The sequence below is a fragment of the Phaenicophaeus curvirostris genome, chromosome 18 (genome assembly GCF_032191515.1).
Source record: "Phaenicophaeus curvirostris isolate KB17595 chromosome 18, BPBGC_Pcur_1.0, whole genome shotgun sequence".
Taxonomy (NCBI): domain Eukaryota; kingdom Metazoa; phylum Chordata; class Aves; order Cuculiformes; family Cuculidae; genus Phaenicophaeus; species Phaenicophaeus curvirostris.
Genome location: NC_091409.1, coordinates 14633000 through 14648591, shown reverse-complemented (window position 1 = coordinate 14648591; position 15592 = coordinate 14633000). Strand labels below are relative to the sequence as shown.

Below are 15592 nucleotides of genomic sequence, written 5' to 3'. Positions count from 1 at the left end.
CTTGTGCAGAGATAGTGAAACACCAGTTAAAAATGGCAAAAAAACCTCTATTTGAGAGGCAAATATGACAAACAGAAGAGAAGTTATCTGAGAGATGCTGAGAGGGCACGCAGCTGGAGAGAGAGGTGTGCTCAGTAAAAATAAGGTTCTAATTTTTTGATCAGTAATGATGAATCCCACTGCTCACAGAGTTCTCACTCCTGCAACCGCCAAAACCACATCACAGTTCTGGAAAACCTTCTGAAACCCACTGGAAAATCCTGCAGCAGCAACGTCAGGTACCAAACCAGCCTCAATAAGCCCTGCACTAGATGAACACACAAAGATGTCCCTTCAGCCGATCTCTCAGGAGGCAGCAGCAGCAGCCCCAACCTGTGCTGGTGCATCATGAAGCCATGTGAGAGCACTTGGTAGCTCAGGAATTCAGGTGACAGGCCAGACCCAGGCCACCAGCTAAATGACACTGACAGAGAATTAATTCTGTAAGAATAAAATATCACTGAAGCTAAGTCTCAAAACCATTTCTTCCCTGTACACCTGCCAGATTTGACACTAATTAAAAGCAGCAAGAGTTTTTTCAGCTTGTTCCTAAAAAACTGTGTGCAACATGGAAAAGCCACCCCAATTCAAGCCAGTATTATTCCTCTACATTCAAAGGAGGGACTTGTGTCTCTGCTCAGGTTGGATTCTTTACCCAGTCAAGAAACATGTCCTGGTTTAATGCTGACACGGTTAGTAAAACAGAAAGTCTCTAAATTCTGACTAAACCTGCCCCAGCCACGAGGAAGAGACACAGAGGCAGGATCCAGTGATCTAACAGACCCTGTATCGCAGAAAAAGTCGTGTATCAGTGGACAGGGATGGTTCTTGCATCCCGGTCACACTGGACCTTCTCAAAACTGGTCATGGGACAGGGTAGGACACAATCTGACCACAGAAAAAGGGAAGATATCTGGATTCTTAGTTTACATTACTTATGGTAATAAAAAATACAAGTGGGGCTATTCTGGGTTTTACCTATCCCACCCTAGTTCTCTTTCTCCATTGCAGCAGGCAAAATGTAACAATCCCAGACTCTGAGTCTGCCTTGAACTCTTGCCAACTCAGAGCTTCAGGGAACGCTGTTGTACAGGCAGCTTCTAGTTGACTGTGCACTGTTAGGGCACGACAAGTTTTTTTTTTTGCTGTCATATTTATTGGTACACATATATCTAGACAGATTTTTCAGCACAAGTTCTCTTACCAGGGCAGGAGTCCAAACACCATCAAGTCCTTTACTTACTGTTAAAAAACTCCTCATAGTCAGTTTTCTCCACACAGCACGTGTACATGCGCAAAGCTGCAACCTTGATTTTCTGAAGAAAAAGAAGAGGCAATACTTAAAGTATTCATCAAAAGAGCTAGCAAGCACTACTGGTTTTATTAAACACATACACTATCATTTTCTGAAAAGACTTCTTTTGAGAAATGCAATCACTTGAGATTTTCAGGAGTGCATTAAACTATCGCATCTCCCAGGAGTGACACAAGTATCACAAAGCTTGCCTTGAGGAAAAAGAAAACGATTAAATGGCTTCTTGGCTACTCTTCCAAACCTAGTTTAATATAATATGGAAAAAGAAATGAAATGGCTCTCCTTACAGAGCCTCCGAAGTTCCCAATTCACAATTACTGCTTTCCTCCTACAACTTTAATTGATGTACATCACTCAAAGTATTTCGTATAATTTAAGTTTTAAATAATAAAGGAATTACATACTAAATGTCCTAAAACCAAAGAAGAGCTGTCAGCCGTTCCTGTTTATTAACATCAAAGGGAAAAAAAGAAAAAGCTGGAAACTCCAGAGCCTGCTCCCCTACCTAAGCCAGGAAGCAGCACTGGGTTCGTTGGTCTGGGGTTGTTTGGGTTTGTTATTTTCTTTCCAGTGCCCTAGAACTGGGACCAACCACCTCAGAGCCCTCAGTAACAGGGATGAGCACTAAACCTGTCAAATGTCACTTCAAACTACCTGAGTCACTATTTGTGTCTCACCAACCAAAGAAAAACAAGGCAGCTGCAACTCATCTGCTGGGGAAACACAGGAGCCATGACTTGTCTTATTCAAGAACCTCAGGCTTCTGTCAAAAATAAAGCAGATATCTAAACTTCTTGCAGTAAAATAATTCACACTGCTTGCTGGAGTTGTGAAGATTTCCTTTCTAAAGGAAATGCTGCCTGGCTGGGGAGCAGGGATCCCCCCCGTGGAAGCTGCTGCCCCAGCCCAGGCATTCCTAGCCATTAAAAACATATTGTAAAGAGCAGGCCCTGCAATCCAGTCCTTAAATAAGGCAGGTAACACAGGAGAAACTGCTGAAATTTAATCATGGAAGCTTTAGGGTATAGGAGAGGTGTAGGGGGAGGGAGAAGAAAATGAGAAAATGCAGAGAAATATTAAGAAGCCTCCCTAAAATCTCCTAGAGAGCACAGGCACGGCCAGGAATGAACTCGGGTCTCTGGGGCCCTAACCACAAAATAACTCTCTCCAAACCCAAATTCCCCAGCCAAAAGCAGGCGGTAAAGACTAGCAATTAAGGAGAACTCTGCATCAACACTTACAGCTAACAAGAATCTTTATTACAACAATATGTACACAGGCACGTGGGAGAGAAACTGCTCCCTTGTGAGATTTAGCATCACCTGATTAAAAGCAACTGATTTTAACCAAAGTACCTAACCCCCTTACGGGTCAGTTATCCGCTCCTTGTAGTTTCTCTCTGAGGAGTGAGGTGCAATCAGCAACAGTTTCAGATGGGTCTTGGAGGAGGCCCACTGACTTGCAGATATTCAAAGCACCTTATAGGTTTTAATTCCTGCACAGCTGGACCTTCCTTTAAGCCACCTTCTCCTCTCATTCCTTTATACCACATCCTAGTGCAGAGCAAAGAAATTATTAATTTCATCTCTTTTTCCTTCTGCATGAGGAACTGAAGGCATCTCTTACAGAACAGCTTTCATTTAGTCATCGAATCCTAGAATGGTTTTGGTCAGAAGGGACCTTACAGACCATTCAGTCCCATTCCTGCCATGGGCAGGAAAACCTCCCACTGCATCCAGTTGCTCCAAGCTCCATCCAAGCTGGCCTGGACCACCTCCAGGGATGGGGCAGCCACCACTGCTCTGGGCAACCTGGGCCAGGGCCTCCCCAACCTCACAGCAAAACATTTCTCACTAGGATCACATCTCAATTTCCCCTCTTGCAGCTTAAAACCCTTCCTCCTCATCCTCTCCCTGCACTTCCTGATCCAGAGCCCCTCCCCAGCTCTCCTGGAGCCTCTTTCAGTCCTGGAAGCTGCTCTAACATCTCTCCAGAGCCTTCTCTTCTCCAGGCTGAACAACCCCAGCTCTCTCAGCCTGTCCTCGTACAGGAGGTGCTCCAGCCCTTGGATAATCTCCGTGACCTCCTCTGGACTTGCCCAACAGATCCATGGCCTTCCTGTGCTGAGGACTCCAGAGCTGGACGGAGGGCCTTCAGTGAGGTCTCACAAGAGCAGAGCAGACAGTCAGAATCCTTTGCCTTGCCCTGCTGGTCACACAACTGCTTTATGAAAGGACTATTTAAAATATACGAAAGCTACTGTTAAACAGTGACTATAACGTATCTCACTACTGCCTGTTCGTGAGACTCTCCTGTCTGAAAGAGGTTCAGAGAAGAGCAACAAAAATCAAAACACGAAAGAGCCTCAATAACAGAAAGAAGTTAGATTAAACCTCCTCAATCCAGAGATGACTAAGACATTATGGAATATATGAGTGTAAAAGCATCAGAAAAAGGGAATGTATGCTCCAAGGAAAGAAGAATCACTGTTTTTTTAAGTAAAAAATTTAAAGGCACCAACTGATTACAAATGTACTTCTTCCCTCAGTGGGTACTCAAGCTATGCATCTCCCTGATATCAAATGCTACGGATGCTAAGAGCCTACAAGAGTTCAAAAAACAACTGGACACATTTATGGAAGAAAAATCCACCAACAAATGTAACAGAAGTCCTGAACCAGAAAGCTGTTGTGGGCTGCAAGAGCAGAGAAGAACCATTGTAAAATGCTTCTCCTGTAATTAAAATCCTTCTAGTAACTGCAAGTGGTTGTTACTAGAGACAAGATGGTGCCCTGTGTGGATGTTTGACTTGGATAGAAAGGTGGCTATTATGTTCTTTGGTGCACAAATGAAGTGAAAAATAAGATGTCTGAAGACATTCAAGAAGGATTAAGACTCTACAACCCAAGTACTATATCCCTACTTGTGCCAATAATGGCAAAGCACAGATCAAGGGAGGTTCAAGCTATGGATTAGTATTCCTCACATCACAGAACAGAAATTTACTCTGGTAACAATCAGATCTTTTCCACTAAGCACTGCTTCTATCACAAGAAAAAAGGGAATGATTTTTTGCTTGCTTTTTAGAACTCTGAATATACCAACCCCCCCCAGGAATTATGAAACGAAAGCCTTACCCATCGGCTGTACTTCAGTGGTCCTGTGAAACCCAGTGATTCTATTATCCTTGTGAACCTACCCACTTTCTCGTCAGGCGGCTGCAAGGAATCTTTTGCAGAAAAATGCTGTAAAAGTGAAATATCACATATTTCAGTCTTAATAATTAAAGCTTTGGTTAGAAAACCTACAAGTTTAAATGAGAATTTTAGAGGGTTTGTTTGCTTTCTTTGTTCAACAAAAATATAGATTTAGGGCTTCTCTGCAAAATACTGCAGTGTTTTTCTGCTGATGAAAGCAAACACTGCATAATTGTTTTGATAAAAGCATCCCATTGGAAGCTCAGACTCAAACAGCTTGAATGGAAACCTGCTGTCGAAAATATTGCTGCCAGCTTACTTCCCCATACAGTTTCTAGATGTGTGCCTTCACTTAGGTTTAAATCTTTTGCAGATAAATTATACGTTACATAAACCAATCCACTCCATCTTAAAACTAATGAGGCTGTAGAAAACCACTATTTCTACTGAAAAGCTCCCACAGATTATCATTCACCTTATAATTCACCTAAACAGCACTTGCAGAAAAACTGGATTGGGAAAGTATTGAGTCCCTGATGCTTTGCAGAGCCTGTAAACATGAATATAAATGTTCTATTCCACATTAACACCACACATGAAACACCATCAAACTGATAAGAAACCTTTGTGGCCTTCTTCCTCTACACACCCAGGCAACAGCAATCACCCACCACTAATTATTGCTTGTAGTCCAACAAATAACTTCTAACAAATGAAGTATGTAGTATAAACATTTTGTTACCAACAAATCACTAGACTTTTAACCCATCTAACCAATATCTAATGCACGTGAGTCTCTTCTGTATACTTGAGGAACACAGCCAAGCGCCAGTAGAATCTGAGAAAGCTCCCTGACCAAAGAAATGTTAAATTATGTCACTGGAATTTTACCCTAAATATTTCCTTGAAAGACACAAACACTTCAGCCAGGACACCATCTCCAACACCACCAGTGCAGGTACTGGGAGGAGCCCCAAGAGCAGAGGAACACAGCGCACACCCCACAGGTTGCTGGGATGAAGCTGCCCAGCCTCCCACAGTCATTCCTGCACCAGAGAACATATCAACGTCTTCACTTTTGAAAGCTATAACTGGATGCACCTTCAGCAGCCTGGCGTTTGAAACTATTTAACCTCCCAACACACAGACCTGTGGCACACAAGTTTCAGTTTAGTTATGTAAAAAAAAAAAAAAATCCCTTGTGCCCGTTTTAAATCCAACCCTGCCATTTCATTGGCTGCTCCCAATTTTCCTAGAAGAAGCCACAAACAACCATCTCCTATTCTCTTTTTCAGCATCTTCTATGACTTTCAAAGGCTGGAATCATACATAAAGCCATCAGTTCTCTCTTCTTAGATTAGGAGGGTTCTAAAATAGCCTTTTCCGATCCAGAAAGCTTTTCACATTTCTGATCATACAGGAATGCAGTTCAGGGCAGTGGTGGAGCACCCATGCCTGGAGGGGTTCAAAAAGTCTGTGGCAGTGGCACTTGGGGACAGGGTTTAGTAGGCACGGTGGGGTTGGGCTGATGGTTGGCCTTAAGAGATTTCTTCCAGCCTTAATGATTCTATGATTTATCCTGCCAATGCTAGGGCTGCATCCAAATGCAATTAAACAGCCCTATAGAAAAACAGATCTAGAAAACATACAGAGAAAAATTCATAAATATGTTTCATAAACCACTCAAACCAAGCTCATCAAGACACTGAAAGTGACATAAGCCCACCTCAGGCTGAATTTCCTGCTCAATACCTGAAATTCAGTGCTCAAAATAAGCAATCCTCCTAATTTTGATACCAAATATAAAAATGAAAGAGTTGGAGCACATTATTAATTCAAAATCAATTCCCTACCAGGAGCGCAGAGTCAAGTTCACATTTCAAAGATATATTTCTCTATTCGAAACAATTAGGTCGCAGCCCAAAAACCCACCTCAGACCTTATGTACACCGCCGTAAGCTGCTTCCTCTGGTCATAAATCCTGCCTGGTGTCTTACACCAAGGCTATTTCAACCAGGAAGTCTCCCAATTCATCTTTCAACCTTTGGATCCCTCCTCTATCCCTTTCCAATACATCAAAAGCACTTCTCTGACCTCTGCCTTGAAGATCTTCACGCCCAGCTTGTCAGCCCTACCCTTTTATCACCCACAGCTCTCTCTGATCTGCTCTGCAAACAACGTTTGTGCCACTGTACGAGGTGGCGGTGTGAGCAGGCACAGGGACACACCGTGTTTGAGAGACTGGGTTCTGCTCTTAGCCCTGGCCATGGCAAATTTTGCAAGCCCCTCTTGTATGCTTCAACCTCTTTGTCTGCAAAACATTTGGTTTACCCCACCAGCTGAAAAGTACTGGAAACTTTGCTAAAAAAGGGAAAACCACTCATTAAGAACTAGACACAAACTGCGGCCAGGGGTTCTTTTCTTCCACACATCTTGCTTTCTTTCATCTTGTCTATCCATGTCAAAGCAACCAATTTAGAATAGTTCTTATTATTTACCTCTAACTCCACACCAGCGAAACGCCATCAGGCAGACAGCAAACTGGGGCTGTTGCTTCTATGCAAGTTTTACCCATCAATCCCTAACTTTCGTTTTCCTTCTCTCCTTTTATTTCTGGTGCACACATTCCATTTCACCATTTTCTTCACATTGCCTTAACAAGAGCAGGAACAGGATATTTATTAGTTGAGAGGCACTGTTTCCCTTGGATTAAGGGCTAAACTAATCTTACGGAGATGATTTGTGCTCCATAAAGCTTCTAATCCAAGACAAAAGCAGTAATAGATGCAGAGGCCACAAATTAAGAACACAGTAGAGATGAACAGTAAATAAATTATTACACAATAATATGCCATTATTAGTAGATTGCATGATGATTTTCAGTGTTTAGCAGACAGCAAAACCGTTGTTACATGTTATTCCCAAGCTAAAGAATCAGGAACTCCCTTGTTACTTCTTATATATATAGGTAACTTCTGTGTTTCCCTCTTTAAAGGCAAGAAAGTAACATCTGCCCCCACTCCAATAACTGCTCTCCTTATCTTGGCTTCTTTCCTCATCAGAAAAAAGCCTCCAGGCTTGTCACTGGAGCCTTCACCCCCGAGAACCCCACGGTATCTGCACACTCCTATGCCAGTGCTTCATCTTCTGGGAAGGAACAGGGAGCACTTCGCAAATGACTGGACCCACCGCTCAGGCTGCACTATAACACTTTACAGAAAAGCTGAATCATCCCCTACATGTTTTGAGAAGCGCTTTGTTACCTGTGTCTGTACAACCCCCAGCACAACATGCCCTCTGATAATGATACATCCAACTCTTCTCACCTTTGTTGTATTGTGGAACCATCTGCTTTGCTGTGTAATGACTCCACTGGCTTTGATCAGCCCAGTGCAGGATTGAGACAGTTGGAACTGGCCAGCCTTGTGCCTCTAGTAAAAACGATAGAAGGAAAGAAAAAAAATTAAGAGATCATTGACCAGTAAACACTTAACTTGACACCAGTTACCCTTAGTTGGCTTCCAAGTCAATTACAGTTCAGTCTAATCCTAAAAAACTTTGTATCACAAAAAGCACACATTTATCATCAAAATTGTTACAAACAAAACAATTGTCCATGCTTAATGCTCCACACCAGTGGAGTGTTTCCCAGTGTTCTGTAAAGGTACTAATGGAACAGACTGGCAGAACACCCCACTCTCGAACACCACAGCCTATCTCCTTTGCTTCTTCTCACACACTACTACTTATGGGTTTTATCTTTTAATAAAGAATAATTATTTTTCCTGACCTTGGAGAGAAACAGAGTTTATGCTATTTCTATCTATACCTTTATAGTCCACTCAATTGTCTTCGTAGACTGGACTTGAGCAAAACAAATTACATGGTAGACGCTCTCACTACAATCACTACGACTTCACAGCACACAATTTGTATTACACAGTCACTGTACAACAAAGAAAACCACCAAGTTGGAGTGAGTGGCATCACCAGGTGAGAAGCTGCTTGCTGAACAGAACACCTATCACAGCCACCCAGCACCTCCAGATTAGCAGTGACTTCTTTACGGATAAATTCAGACAAAGCAAATGTACAAGTTTGTTCAGAGTACTCGTCCCAGAAGCCTTCTGAACCTACTTATGGCTCAGAGTAGCCCCGGTTTTATCAATCCACTTCAAAACTGCTCCCTTCCCTCTCTCCTCCCAACACCGTGTGCTACTTGACTTGGACCAGTGCTTCAATAGCACGGCAGTGTCACAAAAGTACAGGTGATTTTTCCAGGACTGGAAAGTCTTATCCAAGAAAAGACATCCAAGCCAAAGATCTTCCAGGTGAGTTTCTAGTTGTGTAAGTCACAGCTCTATGATACAAGTTGTAACATAAAGAAGGACAAAGAAGGGGCTTAAGCTCCTCTTGTTTCATTGTACACAAGAAGGGTACAACAAAAGATCACTTGGGTCCACTAACAGACTACCTTGCTGGAATGAAGAAAACTGTGTAATAGAGTTGGAGCTCACCTTTTTAGCAGGGAAAAGCTCTCAAGTTGCCTCGATGTTCCAGCAACACACAAACAGTGGAGACATCACTTTTGGAAGCCTCTTTATTACAAAACCATGGCTTTTTCTTACTAATTTAACCATATCCCACTTTTTACACACTTCAACATACTCTGATATCCTACCTGGAAAACACCATGGAGCATCCGCCTACACTGGCCTTGGACTGCAGTTGTCTGTAGTAACCCACTGCATGCTGCTATCCATTGGGTTATTCCAGTTTGGCAGCTCTGGAACAGAGAGATGAGCGATGAGGGGAAGGACCCCAACACCTGGAAACAGTTTAACTGTCCTCCTGCTTCCACAAGTTTTATACAGCAAACCTCAGACAGGATTCTCAGCTTGTGCTTGACAGAAGCGGAAATTTTGATTTTAAGGAAATCTTGCCTTCCAGCCCAAGCATGGAACCTGAGTTTGGTGGCAAAACCAGAAAGGAAACAGGGGGCTGTCTACATCAAAAAGCTACACCACAATTTTTACATCTACACCATAAATTCAAAAGCATTCTTCATTGAGTTATCTCTAACTCTCAGCTTTTATGCGTCTTTGCTTTACTTTACTCAGGCACAGCTAAGAATTTTATATTTCAAAAGCATCTATTGTCCCAGAAAATGTCAGTGACTACAATGATTTGCTCTGCTGAAAATGTCAGGTAACATGGAAAAGGAGTTTTCTTTGCACATCTCATTTTCAGCAATAATCAAATCAGAACAATTATTTGCCTTCTTCATACAAGTTCTACATTAACACGTACATTTTATTGCAATGCATATGTTTTTTTCTAATAAAAATAGCTTCACTTTCACTTGGCTACAAAGAAGATTAAGAGACTGAAGCATCCAGCATACGAGTAGAGGTTTAGCTTTGAGCAGAGACTCCAGGGAAATCTTACCCATTTGTATGAATCCCTGATGGGGGATCCTCTAAAAATAAATTTTCTGGCCAGGCTGAAAAGCCAAACCAGCTTGCTTTGCCATACAAATGCCAGAAGCAGCTGGGAGAGGAGGAGCTGCCCAGGGAGTGGGGAGCCCGAGACAAGTCCTTCACCTACTGCAAGCAGGTTCTCATAGTAAACTGCTCCCTAGGGCTGCAGCTCCATGGGCAGCTGAACCTACCAGGTGACTCAGTGCTGCTCTACCACTCTGCCTGCCTGGCCTCCCTTCCCTTTCTGCTCAGAATTGCCTCTTTAATGCATTAAAACTGCAGAAAGCTACTTTTTTGTTGCCATGGTTCTGCTCCTATAGCATTTGGAGCACAGGGGCCAAGAGAAATGCTGGAGGAGGCAATGGCAGGCCAACCATGCAGAGGTATGAGCATGAGAAAGAGAAGGAATGGGAGGAGCAGCAGGAACTCCAGCTCACCGCATTTTAGCGGCTCTCAGGCAGGTTTGCCTTCAGCTGCCTTCAGTGCTGAAAGGGCAGGGCTCACTGTGCCTGTCAAAACAACACCCTGAGACATCACTTCCAAAACTAAGGGGATTAATGTCAACGGAGGGCACTGCCCTCTGACTGAAGGCCTTTTACCTTGCTGAGGAATCTGTCTCCACCCAGCAGCACGGGACATCCCTGTATTTGTGTTGTGACAGATTATCAGACCCAGGCAGAGATTCCCTTTTCTAGATCACATGCTAAGGAGTGGGGCACTGCTGCAGACTTTAAAGGCTCATAGGAAGGAAAAAAGTACACAAACGTGTGAGAAAGAAGAGGGAATTGCATAATTGGTGTTCCACACTCACTTATACGAGGGAATCCAATCTCTTCCATTAAACACAGACATTAGAATCTTTGTATTAATATTCTGGTGGTTGAACAGCTCTGAACTCTTTGGATGTTTTAAGTAAAGACTTTTAAGCTCTTAGAAATCTTTCAGATGTTCTAAATGTCAGGCCGCAGGAGGCCAATGAAATCACCTGCTTGGACTTCTTTCCACCGGCATCCCAGATCCCTCTGCCTGCAGTTGGGCTTTTCCAAACTGTTCTGACTTACCGCCACTATCTGCTAAAACAGTTTTGCTTCACCAGATAATGTGTTCAGTGAAGGAGTTGTTCTGACGCTGGGCTGGATGTTGAATAATGCAGGGACCTGTGGATCTCTGTCAGGGTTATGCTGCGTTTCACTGTGTTCTTGTGCCTGCAGCTAGTTCGAGGGAGGAAGATTAGAACTACCTCTGCTTCTCTCTACTTGCTTAGCCTTCCTCCGTGGCTCAAAGCAATATTAAACACTGTTCTTAACAGCAAATCTTTGGTAAGATGGAGATGGAGGAGAAGGATTACGCTTTCCTGAAGCCTCCTCTGCACCATTAACCACAGAATCATTAAAGTTGGAAAAGACCTCTAAGCTCATCCAGTCCAATCATAAACATATCACTGCCAAGTCTATCACTAAACCTTGTCCCCAAGAACCACTTCCACATGGATTTTAAATCCCTCCAGGGATGAGGACTCCACCACTGCCCTGAGCAGCCTCTGCCAGCGCTTCACTGCTCGGTCAGTGAAGACGTTTTTCTCAATATGCACTTTAAATCTCTCCTGGCACAACCTGAGGCCGTTTTCTCTCATCCCATCCCTCGTTCCTTGGGAGCAGAGCCCAGCACCCACCTCCCCACAACCTCCTTCCAGGAGCTGCAGACAGCGATGAGGTCTCCCCTCAGCCTCCTCTTCTCCAGGCTAAGCAGCCCCAGGGCCCTCAGCCGCTCCCACAACCCCTGTTCTCCAGACCCTTCCCCAGCTCCGTTCCCTTCTCCAGCCCCTCAAGGTCTTTCCTGCAGTGAGGGGCCCAAAATTAACCCCAGGATTGGAGACCGAGCCCAGGGGGACGATCCCTTCCCTGCTCCTGCTGGCCACCCCATGGCTGATCCAAGCCAGGAGGCTGTTGCCACCCGCACCCCCGGCCGCTCGGAGCCCCCCGGCAGCCCGGCCCGGGCCCCGCAGCCCCGCGGGCATCGAGCGCGACCGCCCGGCGCCGCCACTCACCGCGGCCCGGCCCAGCGCCGCCATCGGCCCCAGCAGCTTCCGCCCGCGCGTGCGCGGCTCGGGGGCGGGGCCGGGGGACACGGGTTCGAGTCCCGGCTCCGGAGGAGTCGTGGGATGGAGGGGGATCTAAGAGCCCATGGAGTTCTACCCCTGCCACGGGCAGGGACACCTCCCACTGGATCCTGTTGCTCCAAGCCCCATCCAACCTGGCCTGGAACACCTCCAGGGATGGGGCAGCCACCCCTGCTCTGGGCAACCTGGGCCAGGGCCTCCCCACCCTCACAGGAAAACATTTCTCCCTAAGATCTCATCTCAATCTCCCCTCTTGCAGCTGAAAACCATTCCCCCTCATCCTATCCCTGCACTCCCTGATCCAGAGCCCCCTCACCAGCTTTCCTGGAGCCCCTTTCAGTCATGGAAGCTGCTCTGAGGTTTCCCTGGGGCCTTCTCATTCCCCGGCTGAACAGCCCCAACTCTCTCAGCCTGTCCTTCCTCCAGCCCTGCTGAGAAGCACTTGGGGTGAAAAGCTGGACATGAGCCGGCAACGTGCACTCACAGCCCAGAAACCAACCGTGTCCTGGGCTGCATCCACAGCAGTGGGACCAGCAGGGAGAGAGGGGGTTCTGCCCCTCTGCTCTGCTCTGGTGAGACCCACCTGGAGCCCTGAGTCCAGTTCTGGAGCACAAGAAGAACAGGGATCTTTTGGGGTGAGTCCAGAGGAGGCCATGGAGATGATCAGAGGGCTGGAGCACCTCTTAGGACAAGCTGAGAGCGTTGGGGTTGTTCAGCCTGGAGAAGAGAAGGCTCTGGGGAGACCTTAGAGCAGCTTCCAGCACTGAAAGGGGCTCCAAGGAAAGCTGGGGAGGGGCTCTGGATCAGGGAGTGCAGGGACAGGTTTAAACTAAAAGGGAGCCAATTGAGACCAGGTTTTATTTTTGCACCAAGGCTGGTGAGGCGCTGCCACAGATTGCTAGATAACTCGTGGCTGCCCCATTCCTAGAAACATCGAAGTCCAGGTTAGATGGGGTTCTGAGCAGCGTGGTGCAGGGGGAGGTGTCCCTTCTCACTGCAGGAGGGTTGGACCCAATGATGTTTAAAGGTCCCTTCCAACCCAAACCATTCTATGGTTCTGTGATTTCGCAGCAGCACTGCAAGGAGAAGGCGGCAGAGCCCTTCATGCTGATGTCATGCTGATGGCTCTGGAGCCAGCACCTTGCTGCCAGGAGCGATCCCACCTGTCCCTGTTGTGTATCCCCCAGTCTTTGCTTCTGCTGGCACCAGCTTTCACGAGGCTGCAGAGTGAACCTGAGCAGCAGCTCTAAGGATTGACACGAGCGGGCTTGTTTTGCCAGGTTGGTCTTAATCTGGATCACATCCACATCACCTCACAAATGCTGGTCCTGGTACACGAGAGGCTGGTGCAGATGTGAGCAAGAACAGCTGGGGAAGAGAGAGGGCTGCTCTTTCAGCAGCAGTGCTGGCTGAAAGGGCTTGGGGAACTATAATATTCTACCCTTCTCTTTTCCAGCATATTTACTGGGATGTCAGCTTCTCAAGAGGGCAGTAGCAGCTGTTTTAATGGCCCTGAAACTCCACAGTAGTCTGTAGAAATCTTTCAGATGTTCTTAAATGTCAGGCCAATGGAATCACCTGCTTGGACTTCTTTCCACAGGCATCCGAGACCCTTCTGCCTGCAGTCAGGCTTTTCTGAACTGCTCTCTGTAAAGAGTGATGAGGTAAGGGGATTCCAGTTTCCATATGAAGCTCCTTCCAATCTTTCGGTGTGAAAGTTTTCTCATACTTAGCATAAAGATGCTCAGTGTGAGCCCAGTTTGTTTCCCTTTGACATCATCTTCCTAAAGATATTGGTTAAAAAATTGAGTTTGGCTGAAAAATCAGCCCTGGGCTGATTAAGGGCTAAACTAATCTTATGGAGATGATTCATGCTCCATAAACTTCTATTCCAAGACAAAAGCCATAATAGATGCCACAAATTAAGAAAACAATACAGATGAACAGTTAATAAATTATTACACAATAATGTGCCATTATTAGTAGATTGCATGATGACTTTTTTAAAAGCAGAGTTTGGCTGAGAAATCAGCCCTGGGCTGTTTGCTGTGAGGAGGTTGTAGGGATGTGGAAGAACTCTTGGTTGGCTGTTGTGGAGATGAGACTTCATATCACAGCTCTGCAGGTTTTTTCTTATATAAGCTTTATCATATTACTTTTTTTTTTTCAGCTTGTTAATGGATTACACAGATTTCCTTGTAACAAAAGCAAATGAAACCATTTTGCTGGGGTTTTTTTAGGTAGCTTTTTGTAGTGCCATCAGGAATCAGAAGCACAAATGGGCATGTGGAGATATGCTGTCAAAAATACGAGGCATAATGCGGTAAGCCAGCAATCCAGGTCCTGTGTAGCCTCTGCTTATCTCTGCCCTGAAGAATGTGTGTGTCTTTCGGAGTGAACCATACAGGACTGAAGAGACAAAGGGGCTGCACCCAAGAATTCATCACAGTAAGAACTGCCTGGTCTGCCAAGATGGAGTCTCCGGGCTACATCTTTCCTAAATTCTTCATGTTTTGGACTTAGGGGACAGGCACCTCTCCTGGTGTTTTTTCCTTGGCACGTTCGCTCCTCTCCAGCAGCGATGATACTCTGTGCAGACCACTCTGCAGTCAGATGTTCTGTGTGTACCTCACCAGGAAACAGATTTTCTGTGTAGTTTTTAGGCTGGGTATTTCTATCCACATTCAAAACACCCTCTAGATACTGCACAGAGGTCCTTGGGCTGTTGCCGTCTTGAGATTCCATATGCATTTAACCTCTCCCCAGCTGGTTCAGTGGTTGTTACTACCATTCTATTTCTCTTCTGACTTCATTAACAAAGAATGATAAATAACTTTTAAACAAGGGCATTTAAAGATATTTGATTTCCTGTCCTCCTCCTTTCCTATCAGCCCATGGTTTTATTTCATAGAATGTGCTTTTTCCATTTGCGCACAGCAAAGCAGACAGATCAGGTTTATGTAGGCCTGTGGGTTTATATTTTACAACATAACTGTGCAGGTTAATGAACCATTTGGAAACATTCTAAATCTATGCAGTCCCGTAACAATATATTGTGGTTTTCACTTCTGAGTGACATGAAGAATCAAAATCAACTTGATGAGGCAATTGTTAGCCTGACATTCACTGGAGAGAGCTCCCTCTTTATGAAAAACAGACTCTGGATGAGGAGAAAAGCACAGATCTTTCAACTTCATCTTTCCTCTGCCCTGTCTAGAATTCCTCTTGAAGTGTGGATTTAAGATTGTATTGATTTTCCTTCTTAACCACCTGCTCCTCTTCTGCAGATGAGAAGTCCAAGGATATCCCGTTATGGTCCTGGGAAACAGGATCTCTCCATGTTACTCGGGACAAGCAGGGCTGGGGCACTCCAGGTTATAAGGGGGAGAATGGTCCATACAGGTATTCCAGGGAGCTCTGGAGATCACAATAAAGAGAAAGG

At 45.2% G+C, this 15592-nt stretch overlaps 1 protein-coding gene across 1 annotated transcript in view; it reads right to left on the bottom strand.

The window, feature by feature from the left end:
* UQCC1 (ubiquinol-cytochrome c reductase complex assembly factor 1) overlaps nucleotides 1–12132 on the bottom strand; it is a 45121-nt gene extending 32989 nt beyond the window's left edge. The window contains exons 1-5 of the mRNA XM_069871778.1: nucleotides 12079–12132; nucleotides 9233–9337; nucleotides 7878–7982; nucleotides 4492–4599; nucleotides 1283–1355 (exon numbers count right to left, since the gene is read on the bottom strand). Coding sequence (XP_069727879.1) covers nucleotides 1283–1355; nucleotides 4492–4599; nucleotides 7878–7982; nucleotides 9233–9337; nucleotides 12079–12102 — 415 coding nt within the window. The 5' untranslated portion in view covers nucleotides 12103–12132. The remainder of the gene's footprint in view (nucleotides 1–1282; nucleotides 1356–4491; nucleotides 4600–7877; nucleotides 7983–9232; nucleotides 9338–12078) is intronic.
* Between the last annotated feature and the right edge of the window lie 3460 nt (nucleotides 12133–15592).